At 41.7% G+C, this 17,500-nt stretch overlaps 1 protein-coding gene across 18 annotated transcripts in view; it reads left to right on the forward strand.

Moving 5' to 3' along the window:
- Window positions 1-17,500, forward strand: part of SVIL (supervillin) — a 153,978-nt gene that overhangs the window by 60,852 nt on the left and 75,626 nt on the right. For all 18 annotated transcript variants that reach the window (XM_072749284.1, XM_072749271.1, XM_072749273.1 and 15 more), the window contains exons 4-6: window positions 5,870-5,927; window positions 6,043-6,194; window positions 9,295-9,937. In XM_072749284.1, the coding sequence (XP_072605385.1) occupies window positions 5,920-5,927; window positions 6,043-6,194; window positions 9,295-9,937 (803 nt within the window). In that variant the 5' untranslated portion in view covers window positions 5,870-5,919. The remainder of the gene's footprint in view (window positions 1-5,869; window positions 5,928-6,042; window positions 6,195-9,294; window positions 9,938-17,500) is intronic.

The following is a 17,500-nucleotide window of genomic DNA, read 5'->3' on the forward strand; positions in this document are numbered from 1 at the left end:
AGATCAAGAGTTGGGTAGTCTACCAATCGAGCCAGCCAAGTGCCCCTTGCTTGCTGATACATTTAAAGTATTGTTTGATTTATGGCCTCATTTCACTCCTCAGTAAATAATCAGAGAGGACTATGGGTTATAGGCTTGAAACGGTTTTGAGTTTAAACCTGGGTATTGTTGAAAAGAGTGCAATGCTAGCTAGTGGTGTCTGTCATTGGGATAACCTAGAGCATGGGCATCCTGAGGACTGGCTGCTTATTTTAATCTTTGTCCTGGGATCTATGCTTCTCAATCCAGGATGGTAACATCCCTGGGGGGGCTTTGGAAATAAATGAAAGCATTTTTGTGTCATTCCAGCTAATGATGATTAGGCATTTGGCAGGAGAGCCAAGGATACTTAACATCTGAGGTGCAGGACTCATGAAGAAGCTTTTCATTCACAAGGCCATTAGCATCCCCATGGTGATCTGTTATCTGGTCCAGAGCCAGCTGATGAGTCTGGGAACCTGAGGACATGCACCTGAATGTCTGCTAAATGCTATCCTAAGACTTAGAGCAGTGAGTGGCTGTCAGATGACGGTTCACTAGCGGGCTGCCCAGCGTGTTCTATCCAGAAAAGGACAGAGATCACCATGGACAGTAGGATAACTTGGCTTACTCTTTCCCTTACCTTTTTTCCTCACTGGCCAGGGCTTCTTGGAATTCAGTTTCTGGGACAAATGACTATTCTGACCATCAGCCCATTCCCTTCTCATATCATCTTAGTTTTTATAGAATATTGAAACATGTAGGTAATGGCAGTAGGAAAAGTAGTTTTGTTGTGGGTGAGGTATTTGCATACTCTGCCAACTAGTTGATCATTCCTTCCATAATAAGACTGTCAGGAAATGGGACGCCTGGGTGGCTCAGTGGTTAAGCATCTACCTTTGGCTCAGGGTGTGATCCTGGAGTCCCAGGATCAAGTCCCACATCAGGCTCCCTATGTGGAGCCTGCTTCTCCTTCTGCCTATGTCTCTGCCTTTCTCTCTGTGTCTCTCATGAGTAAATGAATAAAATCTTAAAAAAAAAAAACTGTCAGGAAGCAACTTGCTACTTAGCTTTTTCACTGTACTGCTGGAATCTTTTTTAAAAATGTCTTTAGTTACATTAATTTCTATGGAAAAATTTAAAATTTAACGAAATAAAAGTAATTTTCAGTCTCAAATTAGATAAAGAAGTATATCTTAACTTTTTCCAATAGAAGTTATAGGACACTGTGTGTTAAATTAATATTTTTATCCTTATCTTGCCTTAGCCCATTTAGGCTTCTGTAACAAAATATCATAGACTGGGTGGCTTTTAAAGAGTTCATAGTTCTAGAGGCTAGATCAGAAATCCAGCGTGGTTGGGTTCTGGTGAGAACCTTCTTTTTTTTATTATTATTATTATCATTTATTTATGATAGTCACAGAGAGAGAGAGAGGCAGAGACATAGGCAGAGGGAGAAGCAGGCTCCATGCGCCGGGAGCCCGATGTGGGATTTGATCCTGGGTCTCCAGGATCGCGCCCTGGGCCAAAGGCAGGCGCCGAACCGCTGCGCCACCCAGGGATCCCCATGGTGAGAACCTTCTTATGGCCTAAAGACTCTCAGCTTCTCACTGTGTCTCACATGATAAAAGGGTGAGGGAGCTCTGTGGAGGCTCTTTTATAAAGGCACTAATCCTACTCATGAGGGTAGAGCCAATCATCTCCCAAAGTTCCCACCTCCTAATACCATCACTTTTGGGATTAAGACTTCAGCATATGAATTTGGGGTAGGGGGGATCCCTGGGTGGTGCAGCGGTTTGGCGCCTGCCTTTGGCCCAGGGCACGATCCTGGAGACCCGGGATCGAATCCCACGTCGGGCTCCCGGTGCATGGAGCCTGCTTCTCCCTCCTCCTGTGTCTCTGCCTCTCTCTCTCTCTCTCTCTCTCTCTCTGTGACTATCATAAAAGGAAAAAAAAAAAAAAAGAATTTGGGGTGGGACTAAACATTTAGACCATAGCATATCTGGGTGGAGGGTCAGTGTGTTACACCCTGCAGATCCTATTAATACAATCTGCTTCTTAGGTACGAGTTTGACACATTATGTTTGAAACCTACCTTTCAGAGCACTTGGAATTTGGTTTCAATAGCTTCTTGAGCAATCTTATGAAAAATATGGGCTCTTACTCTTCTCAGGGTTTAAATAATTAATTGATACTCTGGTTTATATCATCTTTGAAAATATTTTCAAAATGTGTACTACCAGCTATTGAAGTTTTATCACACCATCACCTTGCTGGAGTTAATTTGTTAACTAGGAGGCTATGATTAGTCAAGCTTCCTCAAAAGGGAACATGGCAGGATGCATTATTATCATTATACCCTCATTGTCCAAATAGGAACATAATTGACAGTGCAGAACGAGTACACTTCTGCCTCCCATCACTCCAGTTCCTGGGAAAGGCCACTGAGGGAGAGACTTTTTTGAAGCCAACTATCTTAACACAAGTCAATTTAGTCTCTTAGCTGAAATGTTGAAGGGGCTATCATTTAAAAATAAATAAAGACAAGGCTTGTATCGCCAAAGACTATAAAAGGGCAATATAAAAGGTGTGTGTGTTTGTGTGTGTGTGTGTCTGTGTGGTTTTGACTCATTACAGAAAAAAAATGACAACTTTAAAAAAGAAAGGAAATTAAAGTAGTTGAAAATTAAATTCGAGTATTCACAGGCACCCGACTGAATCAGTCAGTAGGGCATGTGACTCTTCATCTCAGGGTTGTGAGTTCAAGTCCCATGGTGGACATAAAGTACTTTATGTTATTTTACTATTTTATTATTATTATTTTAGAGAGGGGGATGAGGAGGTAGGAGGAGAGAGATTCTTAAGCAGGCTTTGTGCCCAGTGCAGAGACCAACATGGGGCTGGATCAGACAACCCTGAGATCATGACTTGAGCCAAAATCAAGAGTCAGACCCTTAACTGACTTAGCCACCCAGGAGCCCCAAGATGTAAAGTTTACTTTATTTTATTTATTTATTTTTTTTCTCATTAAACTTTTGTTTTAATGGGTCTCAAAATTCTGTGACAGATTTTTGGTCAAGTTGTTTCCATTAAAAAGTACTGATTTTAAAAACTAATAACTTAAAACTGCCACACACGCACACACACAAAAAAACAAATGGTCCACAAAACATTCTCCTTTCCTTCTGAAGGTTTTACGATGCATTGTTATCATTAACCAGTCTTTTACTATTAAACTTAAATGGCCAATTGACACAAACAGTTCTGAGACCGTTCTTCCACCACTGATTAAGACTGGGGTGGCAGGTATTGGGGATAATATTCATTTAGCCTTCTGAGCTTTCTGGGCAGACTTGGTGACTTTGCCAGCTCCAGCTGTCTTCTTGTCCACTGCTTTGATGACACCCACAGCAACCGTCTGTCTCATGTCACGAACAGCAAAACGACCCAGAGGAGGATAGTCAGAGAAGCTCTCAACACACATAGGTTTGCCAGGAACCATATCAACAATGGCAGCATCCCCAGATTTCAAGAACTTGGGACCATCTTCCAGCTTCTTTCCGGAACGACGATCTATCTTTTCCTTCAGCTCAGCAAACTTGCAAGCAATGTGAGCTGTGTGACAATCCAGCACAGGCGCATATCCAGCACTGATTTGGCCTGGATGGTTCAGGATAATCACCTGAGCTGTGAAGCCAGCTGCTTCCATTGGTGGGTCATTTTTGCTGTCACCAGCCACGTTGCCACGACGAACATCTTTGACAGATACGTTCTTGACATTGAAGCCCACATTGTCCCCAGGAAGAGCCTCACTCAAAGCTTCATGGTGCATTTCAACAGACTTTACTTCAGTTGTAACATTGACTGGAGCAAAGGTGACCACCATACCAGGCTTAAGAACACCAGTCTCCACTCGACCCACTGGGACAGTTCCAATACCACCAATTTTGTAGACGTCTTGGAGAGGTAGACGCAGGGGCTTATCAGTTGGACGAGTTGGTGGCAGAATGCAATCCAGGGCTTCAAGCAGTGTGGTTCCGCTGGCATTCCCATCTTTACGGGTGACTTTCCATCCCTTGAACCAAGGCATGTTAGCACTTGGCTCCAGCATGTTGTCACCATTCCAACCAGAAATTGGCACAAATGCTACTGTGTCGGGGTTGTAGCCAATTTTCTTAATGTAGGTGCTGACTTCCTTAACGATTTCCTCGTATCTCTTCTGGCTGTAAGGTGGTTCAGTGGAATCCATTTTGTTAACACCAACAATTAGTTGTTTTACACCCAGTGTGTAAGCCAGAAGGGCATGCTCACGGGTCTGCCCATTCTTGGAGATACCTGCTTCAAATTCACCAACACCAGCAGCAACAATCAGGACAGCACAGTCAGCCTGAGATGTGCCTGTAATCATGTTTTTGATAAAGTCTCTGTGTCCTGGGGCATCAATGATGGTCACATAATACTTGCTGGTCTCGAATTTCCACAGGGAGATATCAATGGTGATACCACGTTCACGTTCAGCTTTCAGTTTATCCAAGACCCAGGCATACTTGAAGGAGCCTTTTCCCATCTCAGCAGCCTCCTTCTCAAATTTCTCGATAGTTCTTTTGTCGATTCCACCACATTTGTAGATCAGATGGCCAGTAGTGGTAGACTTGCCCGAATCTACGTGTCCAATGACGACGATGTTGATGTGAGTCTTCTCCTTTCCCATTTTGGTTTAGGTTTAGCGGTGGTTTTCACGACACCTGTGTTCTGGCGGCAAACCCGTTGCGAAAAAGCTAAAGTTTACTTTAAAACAAAAAATAAAATTAAAAAATATTCCAGCATTCTAGTATGCCTCCTTTGATTCAACCTTTCAAAGTTCCATGGGCCCCCAGAGCTGTCAGTGATACCTCTTCCCAGTATTCCTGGGCCCTCAACAGGAGCCACTCAGACGAGTCTTTATGAATTCATGTGATTGAAGAGGAGGTGAGAAGAGAGACCTTTACTCTCCATCAAATTTGGCCATTTCTCCAAAGAACAATTATTTAGTATCTCAGTAATATCCTTGTAGTCAGTATCACGTGAGATCCTCCCAAGCTCAGCAAAACATTTGTCTGCCCATCCCGTGTTACCAGGAGAATTAGGGCAATTACTTTATCCATCATCCACCCAAATTATAGCAAGGAAACAAATGTTAACATTTCCTTCTAGCAAATGCTGGTAAGGGGAGGCTGAGGAACTGTGTTAACCTAAACTGCAGTTAATGGCTATATCCTCTATTAGGTACCACTGGAAACACAATCAGGTAGTTACAGATTTTTACAGGTTAACTAATGGGGCAAAATAGGGGTGTGGTGAGACAGTAGTTGTAGCTTGCTGATGGGTGTGTGGTGCTTCTAGTACTTGTCTCTACTTTTGCAGACATTAGAAGTTTTCCAGAATGAAAAGCTTGGAATACTTTATTGAACCTACTAACAGTTAAAAACAGATAGTGAGCTGTGTACTTGCTGGAGAGATCTTAATGTTCAGTACGTCCCTGGATGAAATAGAATTCGATCTTATCAACCTATCCCTTATTCATGGTTTTACTTCTTAGCAAAACCTGCAGTGTGTATGGTGTGTGTGTGTGTATGTGTGTGTATGTGCGTGTATGTATGTACCTGGATGTACATGCTTCCCATTTGGCATCTGCCCTCCTGCCCTAGAAGACAATCTCCCGGAAAACAGGACCTCTGTCAGTTCTGTGTATCACTGCTCATGGGAGCCAAGAACAGAAACATAAGTTCAATAAATATATGCTTCATGAATGAGTAAAATGAATGCATGACTACTAGAAATTGGAGCATCTTTTTATTCTTCTTTATTTTAGTTGCAGAATTAAGAAAAATCTTTGAACCAAAGAGAAACGAATTTTTAGAAATGAAAAGGTAAGATATTTATCGTACCTAATTAGAAAGTAGAAGAGCTTGCTGAAGCAGTATTCACTTTTCCCCGAGAACTGATTTCTAAGGCTCACGAGGTCTGTTTTGGTGTCCTGCACAGAAAAGAAAGAATTGCCAGGCGCCTAGAAGGAATCGAGACGGACACCCAGCCCATCCTCTTACAGAGCTGCACGGGGTTAGTGACTCATCGCCTGTTGGAGGAAGACACACCCAGATACATGCGAGCCACAGACCCTGCCAGCCCCCACACTGGTGAGCATGCTTGCCTGGTGGCCTGCCATCAAGCCTTTTTATCCAGTGCTATTAGAAAATGAGATATTCCACAAAAATGAATTGTGTAGATGTACTTACTTATTAAATATACATTATTTGTGAAAAACTGCAATGACCGTATTATCAGCTCTGCCCTGCTCCAGTATCATAGTGGTAAGAAGTGATTCCTACTGTTGGTAACTCCTGGGACCCCTAAAGGGCAGGAACCATGTCTCCCTCTTAGTACCTTCAGCGCCCTGGCACAGGACCTGCTGCCTGAGATCCTCAGTGAGAGTTTTTAGGGGTCTGAATGAGGCTCCTTTAAACAGAGTACCCAGGTGCCCAGCACAGGGCCTGGGGCCCGCTCGAAGCAGGGAGCATTAAAAGTGAACCTGGACCTTGAGTGGTTAGTTCTTAGTCTAGGTGTTTATGCAATAAACATTCTATTTAAATTATTTTAATACATGTGATTTTAAATGTTTTGGATATTTGTTTTATATTAAGCAGTATTTCAAACGTGACTTTTTTGATAACTGTCAATGTTAGGAACATCAAATATTCAACTTGGCCTTGGAAGAGGATGACCCATATGGGGCTGTTCTTCTCGCCCCATTCCTGGCTCTGCAGCTCTGTGCTGCTGCTTTTTATAGCTAGTGTTTTCTAGTTTCTTCCTCAGAGAGGGCTGTTGATCTCACTTCATGATGTAATCATGTCACTTATCTGGATGTCCTGATCTTCTGTGGACAGAAAACTAGAGAATTAAGATTTAAGTTACATGGAGAATCAAGAATTAGGCAGAGTTCAAAATTTAAAGTCAGAAATAAACCCTCACTCATATAAAAGTAAACCTATGTATTATATGATAATTTAAGCATCACATATTCGTGAGAAATGTAGACTTATTTAATAAAACAGTACTGGGAAAACAGGTTCTTGTACAGTGGGAGAGGGGACGTAGCCCTCTTCTCATTTATATGAAAGACAAAAAGGGATCCCTGGGTGGCTCAGCAGTTAAGCACCTGCCTTCGGCCCAGGGCATGATCCTGGAGTCCGGGGATCCAGTACGGCCTTAGGCCCTATGCATGGAGCCTGCTTCTCTGCTTCTCCCTCTGCCTGTGTCTCTGCCTTTCTCTCTGTGTCGCTCATGAGTGAATGAATGAATGAATGAATGAATGAATGAATAAATAAATAGATAGATAGATAGATAAATAAATAAATAAATAAATAAATAAATAAATAAAATCTTAAAAAAAAAGAAAGACAAAAAAACCATAGAAAACATGGGTGAATATTTCATTCAAATTGAATGGAAAAAGACTTTCAAGACACAGAAACAGCTGGAGAAATCACAAATGACCAGGTCAATCTACCACATAACAATTCACATCCAGACTCCAAAAAAACCTTACACATAGACAACAAAATATTAAACAAGTTTGAAATATTCATGAATAAGATTCAGGTTCATAGTCTTATAAAAGTGCATGCAAAACCAATAGAAATAGCACTATCAATCAATAGAATACAGAGCAATAAGCTTGACCAGATATTCCAGAGAAAAAAAAAGTAATAAAAATGGCTAATAAATAATTTAAAAATGCATATATTCTCTTTTTCTAGTAATGAAAGGAAATTTTTAAAATGAATACTCACTGTTTATAAGAGAACACATCTTGCAGATTCAAGTGTAAATTGATACACTCTTTATAGAAATTAATTTCGTAGTCTAGGAAGTTTCTTAAAATGATATACTTTCTGATAAAGCAATTAGATGTTTATCTGTTGTGATAGTAGTCAGAAAATCAGACTGATTAAAAGTTAGAAACAATGAAAAAAAAAAAAAAGAACGTAAATGCCCAGGGATATGAGAAGGTTTAAGTTAGTTATGGAATGTCTATCAGAATATTATGAAGCCAGGGCACCTGGCTGGTTCAGTGGTTGAGCATCTGTTTACCTTTGGCTCAGGTCGTGATCCCAGAGTCCTGGGATCGAGTTCCATATCAGGCTCCCTATAGGAAACCTGCTTTTCCTTCTGCCCCTGTCTCTGTTTCTTTCTCTTTTTCTCTCATGAATCAATAAATAAAATCTTTGAAAAAAACAGGAAGATAAAACTCCAAATCACCAATAATGACTAATATATAGTAATCAATAAACTGCTAATTTATTTAACATTTCTATATATTCCTTCTAGTCCTTTATAAAATTGATTTCTTCTATATAAAATAATTCATGTTTATTGTATCATTAATGTTGTGTATATACATTTCCCTATATTTGGAAGTCTTATTTTAGGGACATAAAATGTAGTACTTGATCCCAGAACCCTGGGAGCACAACCTGAACCAAAGGCAGACGTTCAACCACTGACCCACCCAGGCACCCCTAGATATTTTCTGTATTAAGTATGTGTGCTACAATCGCAGAACTCCAGTTTTGTTTAAGAAAAAAAAGAAGGGACACATACACGAAGAACTTGGTACATACTGAGAGGGCCCATTGGTTACTGTCAGATCCTGTGAAACCACAATCTGTCATTTGTCAAGTTACGGCGGTTTATTTATTTTTTTAAGATTTTATTTATTTATGAGAGACACAGAGAAAGAGAGAGGCAGAGACATGGGCAGAGGGAGAAGCAGGCTCCATGCAGGGAGCCTGACGTGGAACTGGATCCCAGGATCCCCAGGATCACGCCCAGGGCAGAAGGCGGTGCTAAACCGCTGAGCCACCTGGGCTGCCCATCACAGTGGTTCAGACATCTGTTATCTTTTCTAGAGGACTCCAAACTCACCCTCTGGCCTCCTACATGAAATACGAAACTCAAAAACAGAAAGGTAAATAGGTAAGAGGCAGCCAGCCAGCCAGGAGCGAGGAGCTGAGCTCTGGCGGGGGCCCTGGGCTAGGTGGCTAGCGGATCGCCCTGCGCCCTCGCGCTTCTTCCGCAGCCCAGGTAGCCCTCGTGGCGGGATGCACCTGCTGAGGTGCGGGTCCCCCGCAGCGCGGGCGCGCAGGTGCGCAGGTGCACGCTGTGCACAGCACATGGAGGCTGACGGTGCATCTGTCCTTGAACGCTGCCTGTGTTCCCCGTGTGGTCCCCTTGTAGGCCGGTCCAATGAAGACGAGGACACCTCGGATTCCTCGGCGGAAAAGCAGACCCGCTCCAGGCTCTGCGCGCAAAGCTCGGGCGTCCTCGGTGACCCTCCGGGCGGCCCAGCGCTGCCGGACACGCAGGCCCTGGAGTCCAAGGCCGAGAGGATCGCGCGCTACAAGGCGGAGAGGCGACGGCAGCTGGCCGAGAAGTACGGCATCGCCCTGGACCCCGAAGCCGCCCCGGAGCCGCCGTCCCGGTACTCCAAGTCCAGGAAGGACGCGGAGGCTGCGGACCCAAGGGCGGGGCAGGGTGACAGGCCGGCCGAGCCGGAGCCGGGCCAGGAGGCGAGCCCTCCGCGCCCCAGGCCCTGCGTCCGCGAGCCCCAGGACCGCGGCCTGCGCGCCAGCGACGGTCTGTCCGACGCCGAGGCGCTGCTCAACGTGGAGAACCACAGACGCGCACAGGAGCCCCGCGGCCCGGCGCCCCCCGCGCCCCCGGCGCCCCCCGCCGACACTGCCTCGCCCTGCCCGTTGCCCGGGCGGGAAGGCGCCTTCAGCGACGTGCCAAGGTCCCCGAAGCCCACGCGCAGCGCGGCCCCGGCCTCCCCGGGCCCCCCGGCCGCCGACCCGCCGCTGGCTCCCGAGGCCCGAGCCAGGTAAGCGAGCGGCCCGCGGGCTGCGCTCCTGCTCCGTCTGCTTTGCTCCCCAGCCGGGTCTGGGCTCTGTCCCGTCCTGCCGAGGGCCCGCTGCTGGCGGAAGCAGGTAACAGGGCGATTCTTTTCTTTTTTTTTTTTTTTTTACGATTTTATTTATTTATGAATGATAGTTGCAGAGAGAGAGAGAGAGAGGCAGAGACACAGGCAGAGGGAGAAGCAGGCTCCATGCACCGGGAGCCCGACGTGGGATTCGATCCCGGGTCTCCAGGATCGCGCCCTGGGCCAAAGGCAGGCGCCAAACCGATGCGCCACCCAGGGATCCCCAGAGCAATTCTTAAATGTCCACAGGAACAGAACCGGTTCTGCCACAGCAGGAGGCTTCAGCTTCTTCTTTTTGAAAACAAGAAGCTGACAGGTGTCGTGGGGACACTTTGATGGGAGCCTCACATCGGGACCCCTCTTTTTATGCATTTCTTACATGCCTCTAATAACTGTCTCTTTTAATATATATTTTTCTTTTTTAAAATTTTTTTTATTATTATTTATTTATGATAGTCATACAGAGAGAGAGAGAGAGAGGCAGAGACACAGGCAGAGGGAGAAGCAGGCTCCATGCACTAGGAGCCCGAGGTGGGATTCGATCCCGGGTCTCCAGGATCGCGCCCTGGGCCAAAGGCAGGCGCCAAACCGCTGCGCCACCCAGGGATCCCTATATTTTTCTATAATTAAAGTCACACTCATTGGTGATTGTTTTGTTGCTGTCATCTAAAATCACAAAGCAGAAGGACCACGAACACTGTGGAAGGGTCTGGGTTTAGGGGATGAAGTATGACTGCAGTACACCCTGAAAATAGCTGTAGCGTATAGCTGCACAAATATATCAACATGCTAAGAAGACAGCTGGGTAGAAGAGCACCGCATTAGAAAGATCAGTCATTAAGAGTAATTGTGCTACACAAAGACAACAGCACAAGGACAGACAAAATTTAAAAAGGTATAAAATCAGAAACTCAAATGCCAGAAGAGAATATATGTTCCTAAACTTAAATTTCTAAATTTAAATTTAAAATTTCTAAATTTAATTTGGAAATTTAAACTTAAATTTAAATTTAGAAATTTAGGTTTAGATTTCTAAATTTAAAATAAATTTCTAAATTTAAATTAAATTTAAATATCTAAATTGAGGTAAAATTTAAATATTTAAATTCGGTAAGCGTGATGACCATGTTCAAAATGCAATTCACTTAAACGTCCTACTTACAAGTTTGGGGCAATTGTCTCGGTAGACTGCTAAGTATGATTTTCAGTCCAAATAAGCATTAGCTTCTCAGGTGAATTGAGGAGAGGTGAGGATCCAGCAAATTTATTCGGGGGGGGGGGGGAAGTATTGCAAAATACTCCTATTTCTTTCATACTGGAACAGAGCAGTAAATGTGGTCCTCTTTAGGTGCCAGTAATACAACTAAAACAAATCATTTTACTTATTGAAGTTTATTGAATCAAAGACCTGTCCCTACTTACTTGATCATTCACACTAAAATATTTAGAGATGTTAGTTCCTTAGAACTAACTTTACTTTAAATACTTTAAATACTTTAAAGCCTGATTTGGGATTCTGAGAGCCTTTGTTCAGCTTTTGGACTTCTTGAATTTTGAGACTGTGACCTGTTGTCTCAGTTTTTGAAATGAAAATCTATTTTTTGGGAAGCCTGCATTTCACAGTAGAAAAAATGTTCTTAGTCACTGTCAAAGCCAACTCTTTGTGTGCTTTGTGAACAAGACAAAGAAACCTAGCAGTCCAATTTAGAGAGGAAATTAGAAATTTATAATTACATGGGTTTAAAGAAAATTCAGAGCCTAATTTCTGATTGCCGTATTATGAAAACTTGAGTTGTTAACATGGCATCCAGGTTAGTCATCAAAATCACATATAATCCTCACTGAGATCTTGAATCATTTGTAATAATAACTGAAACTTGGCTGGATGCTCCAGGTAAAAAGATAAGGTATATAATAGTTTTGTGTAAGTTAAAATCTTAATATTTAAAAAACATCTAGAATGTGAAATCTTAAGAGATATTTCTTTCTCAATTATTTGAGGAGGCATATTACTTGGAAGTTTCCATAAGCCTAGCCTCAGCCTCTTAGTACTTGACTTTCACAAAGAGGGGATTAAAAGAATTAAAAAATTGTAAAGGAATTCTTGAGGAGGCATATGCTTTATCTATCTGTTTTTTAATTTTAAAAAGGCACGTGTTTTTTAAAAGCCATTCAAGGCATACAAATTTATGATTCATAGGCAGAGAAACCAATCATTTCATATATATTAGGAAACTACTGTCATATATTAAAAAGGATGGAACATAATGTGTGACAAGTATGACATTAAAAAATAAAGATATAGGGCAGCCTGGTGGCTCAGCAGTTTAGCACCTGCCTTTGTCCCAGGGCGTGATTCTAGAGTCCCGGGATTGAGTCCCACGTCAGGCTCCTTGCATGGAACCTGCTTCTCCCTCTGCCTGTGTCTCTGCCTCTCTCTCTCTCTTTCTCTCTCTCTCTCTGTGTGTGTGTGTGTGTCTCATGAACAAATAAAATCTTTAAAAATAAATAAAGATATAAGATATAATAAACAGCATGGAGGTTCTTCAAAGAGTTAAAAATAATCTTCAGTTCAGTAATTGCACTATTGCGTATTTACCCCCAAAATGCAAAAACACTATCTCAAAGGGATACATACACCCCTGCATTTATAGCAGTGTTACCCGATTATATATACATAGATAGATACATAGATAAAGATATAGATAGATATAGATATAGATATAGATATAGATATAGATATAGATATAGATATAGATATAGATATAGGAATGCTATTCAGCCTTAAAAAAGGAATGAAATCTTACCATTTGCAACACATGAGTGGAGCTGGAGAGTATAATCCTAAGTGAAATAAGTCAGAGAAAGACATATACCATATGATCTCACTCATACATGAAATGTAAGAAACAAAACAGATGAGCAAAGGAAAAAAGAAAGAGGGGCAAACCAAAAAATAGACTCTTAACTATAGAAATCATAGAGAACAATTTGATGGTTAAGGGTGAGTGAGGTGATAGGTCAAACATGTGATGGTGATTTTTTTTGTGTGATGGTGATTAAAGAGTACACTTATGTTGAGCACTGAGTAATGTATGGAAGTCTTGAATCACTATATTGTACACCTGAAACTAATGTAGTACTGTATGTTAAAAAATGATTTATTTTGTATTGACTATGGCAATTCATCTTGTAAAGATGTATTTAAATGGATTAATATTCTACTTAGATGTCCTTTTTTTAGAGCCAGGAAATATGGGTGTCAGAAAGCCATGGTCATCTGATTTCCATTTGGGAAGAAGAAACACAAAAATACTTTGTGAATTATAACAGTAACCAAAGAAATTTCAGTGTCTTAATAACCATAAATGAAAATGCAATGTCATCCAATATGGAAATATGTAAAAGAAAAGTTTAGGGAGATTAAGGAGTGACCATAAAAAATATCTACAGATAATGAAATTATTTTATACGACATGAATTTGTGGTATTGAGATGGAATATTTTTCTCACTGCTACGCTATACTCTCTCAGCACCTACCTCTGCCAAGTATTTTGGCTATTAATCTCTGAATTAACTCATTCCCATTACATCATTTTATTTTTTGCTCACTAGCAAGAGGCTATTCCTTTTCATTAATTACAAAAAGAATGTGTCACTCATAAATATACTATCAAAGACTTCCTATGGCATCCTAAAAATTCTACTATAAGCCAGACATCAAATGCACAGTTTCTGTATTTCTCTACACACACTAACACATGTGCATACAGAACAGTCAGTATACAGTTAAGAGCATTCTAAGCTCATAACTGTCTATAGGGCAATATTTAGCTGAGCAGTAAATTTAAATTTATTAGAATTATTTAATGTTCATTTGAACACGTATATCATTAAGAAAATATGTATGTCAAGGGTCTTTAGTTCAAAAATCCTATAGCTGCCTGGGAGTGCAGGTGAACACGTCATTCTGACGTGGAGAATATATATATTCTCCATTTGCATAGAGCCTAAGACACCTCATTTTTTTTTTTAAGATTTTAAAAATTTATTTATTCATGAGAGACACATAGAGAGAGGCAGAGACATAGGCAGAGGGAGAAGCAGGCTCCCTGCAGGGAACCCAATGCAGGACTAGATCCCTAGACCCCCAGGGGGTCAGAATCTGAGCCAAAGGCACCACTGAGCCACCCAGGCTAAGACACCTCTTAATCCTCATCCCCCAATCCTGCCAAGCCCCTTCAATTTAGAATTTTAGAACAGTGTTTAAGAGTTCTAGACTACCAGAACTAGTAGTTTTGCCCATACGAACCATTCTTTGCTAATTCAGCCATTGTGAATTTTAGAATAAAATTCAAAGGGATCTGGGGGCTGTGGATTATTCAAATTTTTAAAAATCTGAGCTCCTGTTACTAATAGAAATCCCAAATGCAGAATTTGTATTTCTTAGTTAATAAAAAAAAGAAAATGCATCATATTTTTATTTATTTCTAAACTCATTCCCTGAGCCCCACCCCTGCTGTTTTCCTGAGCATATACTGTGACTCCCAGTTCTCAACGACCTGTTTATTAGTCAAAGTAGAAAATTATACCTAATTTCCCAGTCGTGGTCCACTCTAGAAAACCCTCCTTTGTTTGTTTCATGACTCCACTTCTGTCTCCGCCCCTTTTTCTCCCACTTAGCAAATTGCATCATTAGAAAATGAATATGGTATGTAGAGCCATCCCTGAAATTTGACCCAGGGAGAGCCATCATTGGTCAATGAATGCTTTGTCCACAATGGGCCTTTTCAGAGACTTGGTGACAGGCAGATTCAGCCAACCGAGAAGGAAAGGGGCTTAGGCAATGCTCTTATAGTTTATTTCTGATTATATTTGCTCATCTTCCCGGGAGCGTCTCTGTCTAAAAACTGTCTTCGTAGCCTCAAACTGATTATTTTCCTCGTTAATTGCCTGTTAACCTGCCATGATAGAAATGTCCACAAGGGAGTGATACAGAGGAAGAATGCTGCCTCTGGCCATCCACGTTGCATGTCTGTCTCAGCCCCTGTCCCCGCAGAGCAGGAGTGTTCCTGACATAGCTTCCAGGTCAGACCAGGTGTCCTAGAAAACCTAGATCTCTAACACCTATGTCTCTAAAGAAGAGGCCTGCCAGTACTCTCACAGATCTCCTAATGGGATGGAACTCTTTTCACCTTTTAGCCCCTGTATCCCCAAACATCTTCTTTTCACCCTGCTCTACTAGCTTTTGACTGTTAAAATATGGTTAACTCATTCCCATTTTTTTTCTTTTTTATTCTGTTCTCACTGGCAAGTATCAATTTCTGTTCATTGAATTAAATATGAATATGTCACCCAGAATCCTAGCTAGTATGTCCTAAAATTCAAATGTCTGCCAGATTTTAAGTGCAGAACCTGCCATGTGCGTGTGCCGTCCCACGTTCGTGTGCCTGCACGTAGACACAAAGCAATCATTAGCACTTTTTCTGAACAAGCAACTTGAAGCATATAAACTGTTAATTTTAATGAGATGCCTAAGTTCATAACTATTCTTCTTAAGCTGAATACTGGTTTTTAATTAGAAGCTGTTATATTATTAGAGCTGGGCACCCACAGGGTGAAACTAATTCTACTGTGCTGGATTTGACTTCATTGTGGGTGCAGGAAGCACTTTTTAGTCTTTTGATTCTTAGGAGTTACAGGGAGTGAAAGCCGGTTATTATATACTTAGGGATACAACCAAGAGCAACTCCCAACCTCTATGACAACTTAGGGTGAGTTCTTGTTTCCTGCTAGCCAGTTGCCACATCATAAGAGAGTTCTGTTATACCCAAGGTCACCATCTCACTATTTTGTCCCAGTGACCCTGTGGTCCTCTCCCAGGAGAGTGACTTCTGCCCTATAGAGAGTTGCTTCACCTCAAGACCCCCTAAGAATAGATACTCAATGTTAAGGAATTTTAAATTCTTAGAAACAAAAGTAATCCTGGAGATTATTTAAACATCAGTTTTAGACATGAAAAAAACTAAGGATTAAAGAATTAAATTAAGACCATATGGCTACTTTGACAAAGTTGATGCCATCATCCATCACCCATTCATTAAGTAAAATTCCCTGAATCTGCCAGTTCTTTCCATTGTGCTCTGCTCCCCTTACTTATATCAGTTCTATTATCTAACACAGTGGAGAAGAGTTTGCTGGTTTTGCTCTTTGAAGGTTAGAGATTTTTAGGAAAGAACAGAGGTATTAGAGAAACAATTTATGTGGATTTACATAAGGTCCTTAAAAACTTGGCCCTTATAAGCAAAATGAAAACTTGTAATTTAGGAGAGTTCATCCTAGGCATCCATGTATCCATGCATACCTCATAGGCATGGATTTATAGATTAATTTCAGCTCTGACATAGTTTAACTAATCATTGAAGGAAATGATATTGAGTCTCCTGTGTACCAGGCACTGTGCTCCTACCTGGCTATATTATTTAAAAAAAAAAAAAAAAGTGTAGGAAATAACTATAACACAATAGAGTCAGTAAGGTTCTAGAGATCAAGGTTGGGTGCCAGGGGAATACCAAGATGGCGTATTAATTTTTCCTCCATGGAGAAGTGGTCAAAATTGAACCAAGTCCTTACAGATGTGGTGAATTTGCTAGCCATGGAAGGCAGGCTGCTCCCAGGACCAAGACGTCAATACCCAGTGAAGATCTAAGAGCAGGAGGTAGGATGAGGCCAAGTGCCAGGTGGGGAGCAGTCATGGAGTGCCTCAGATGACACAGCAGGTGTTTGGCCTTTGCCTTGCATCCAATAAGAAATTTCTGAAGCATTTTAAAGCAAGGATGATTGATTTTGCTTTTTAGAAAGATTGCTCTGGAGGAGTATGGAAGGTTGGTTGGTCAGAAAGAGAGTTGATTCCAGTCAGGCAGGCCACAGGCGTGTAGGTTGCAGTTACCCAGGCATGAGATAATGAAGTCTGTGCTTTGAAGTTGGCCTTTATCATTAACTTGGTCCTGTTTGGCATTTCATTAGATAGTCTGAAAGATATCCATGATAGGCTGATTAGATTTCTGAAGGAGGGATTGTAAACAAGTTTGGTGATGGTGAGGAAGAGAGTGGAAGGAGGGATAGAACAGGAAGAGAGAGGAGAGAGCACATGTACCTATGCCAAGGTTGGAAACTAACAAGATGAAATTTAATAAAGTCCTCTACTTGGGGGGGAAGAATCAGCATACAAGTTCAGTATTGGGGAAACCTGATTTAACTACAGTTCATGGGAAACAGACCTAGAAGTTTTAGTTGACAGTAAATTCTTTATGTGGCTGCCAAAATGGCTGGTCCAGTCTTGGGGTACAGTACTGAAAGTGAACTGCCAATAGCACAAATAGTCCTGGTCCACCCGTGTTCTACAGTGGTCAGATTACATCTGGGTATCTCGTTCTAATTGAGCTGTTGACAAATGAGAACTT

This window comes from Vulpes vulpes, chromosome 2 (genome assembly GCF_048418805.1).
Source record: "Vulpes vulpes isolate BD-2025 chromosome 2, VulVul3, whole genome shotgun sequence".
NCBI lineage: Eukaryota > Metazoa > Chordata > Mammalia > Carnivora > Canidae > Vulpes > Vulpes vulpes.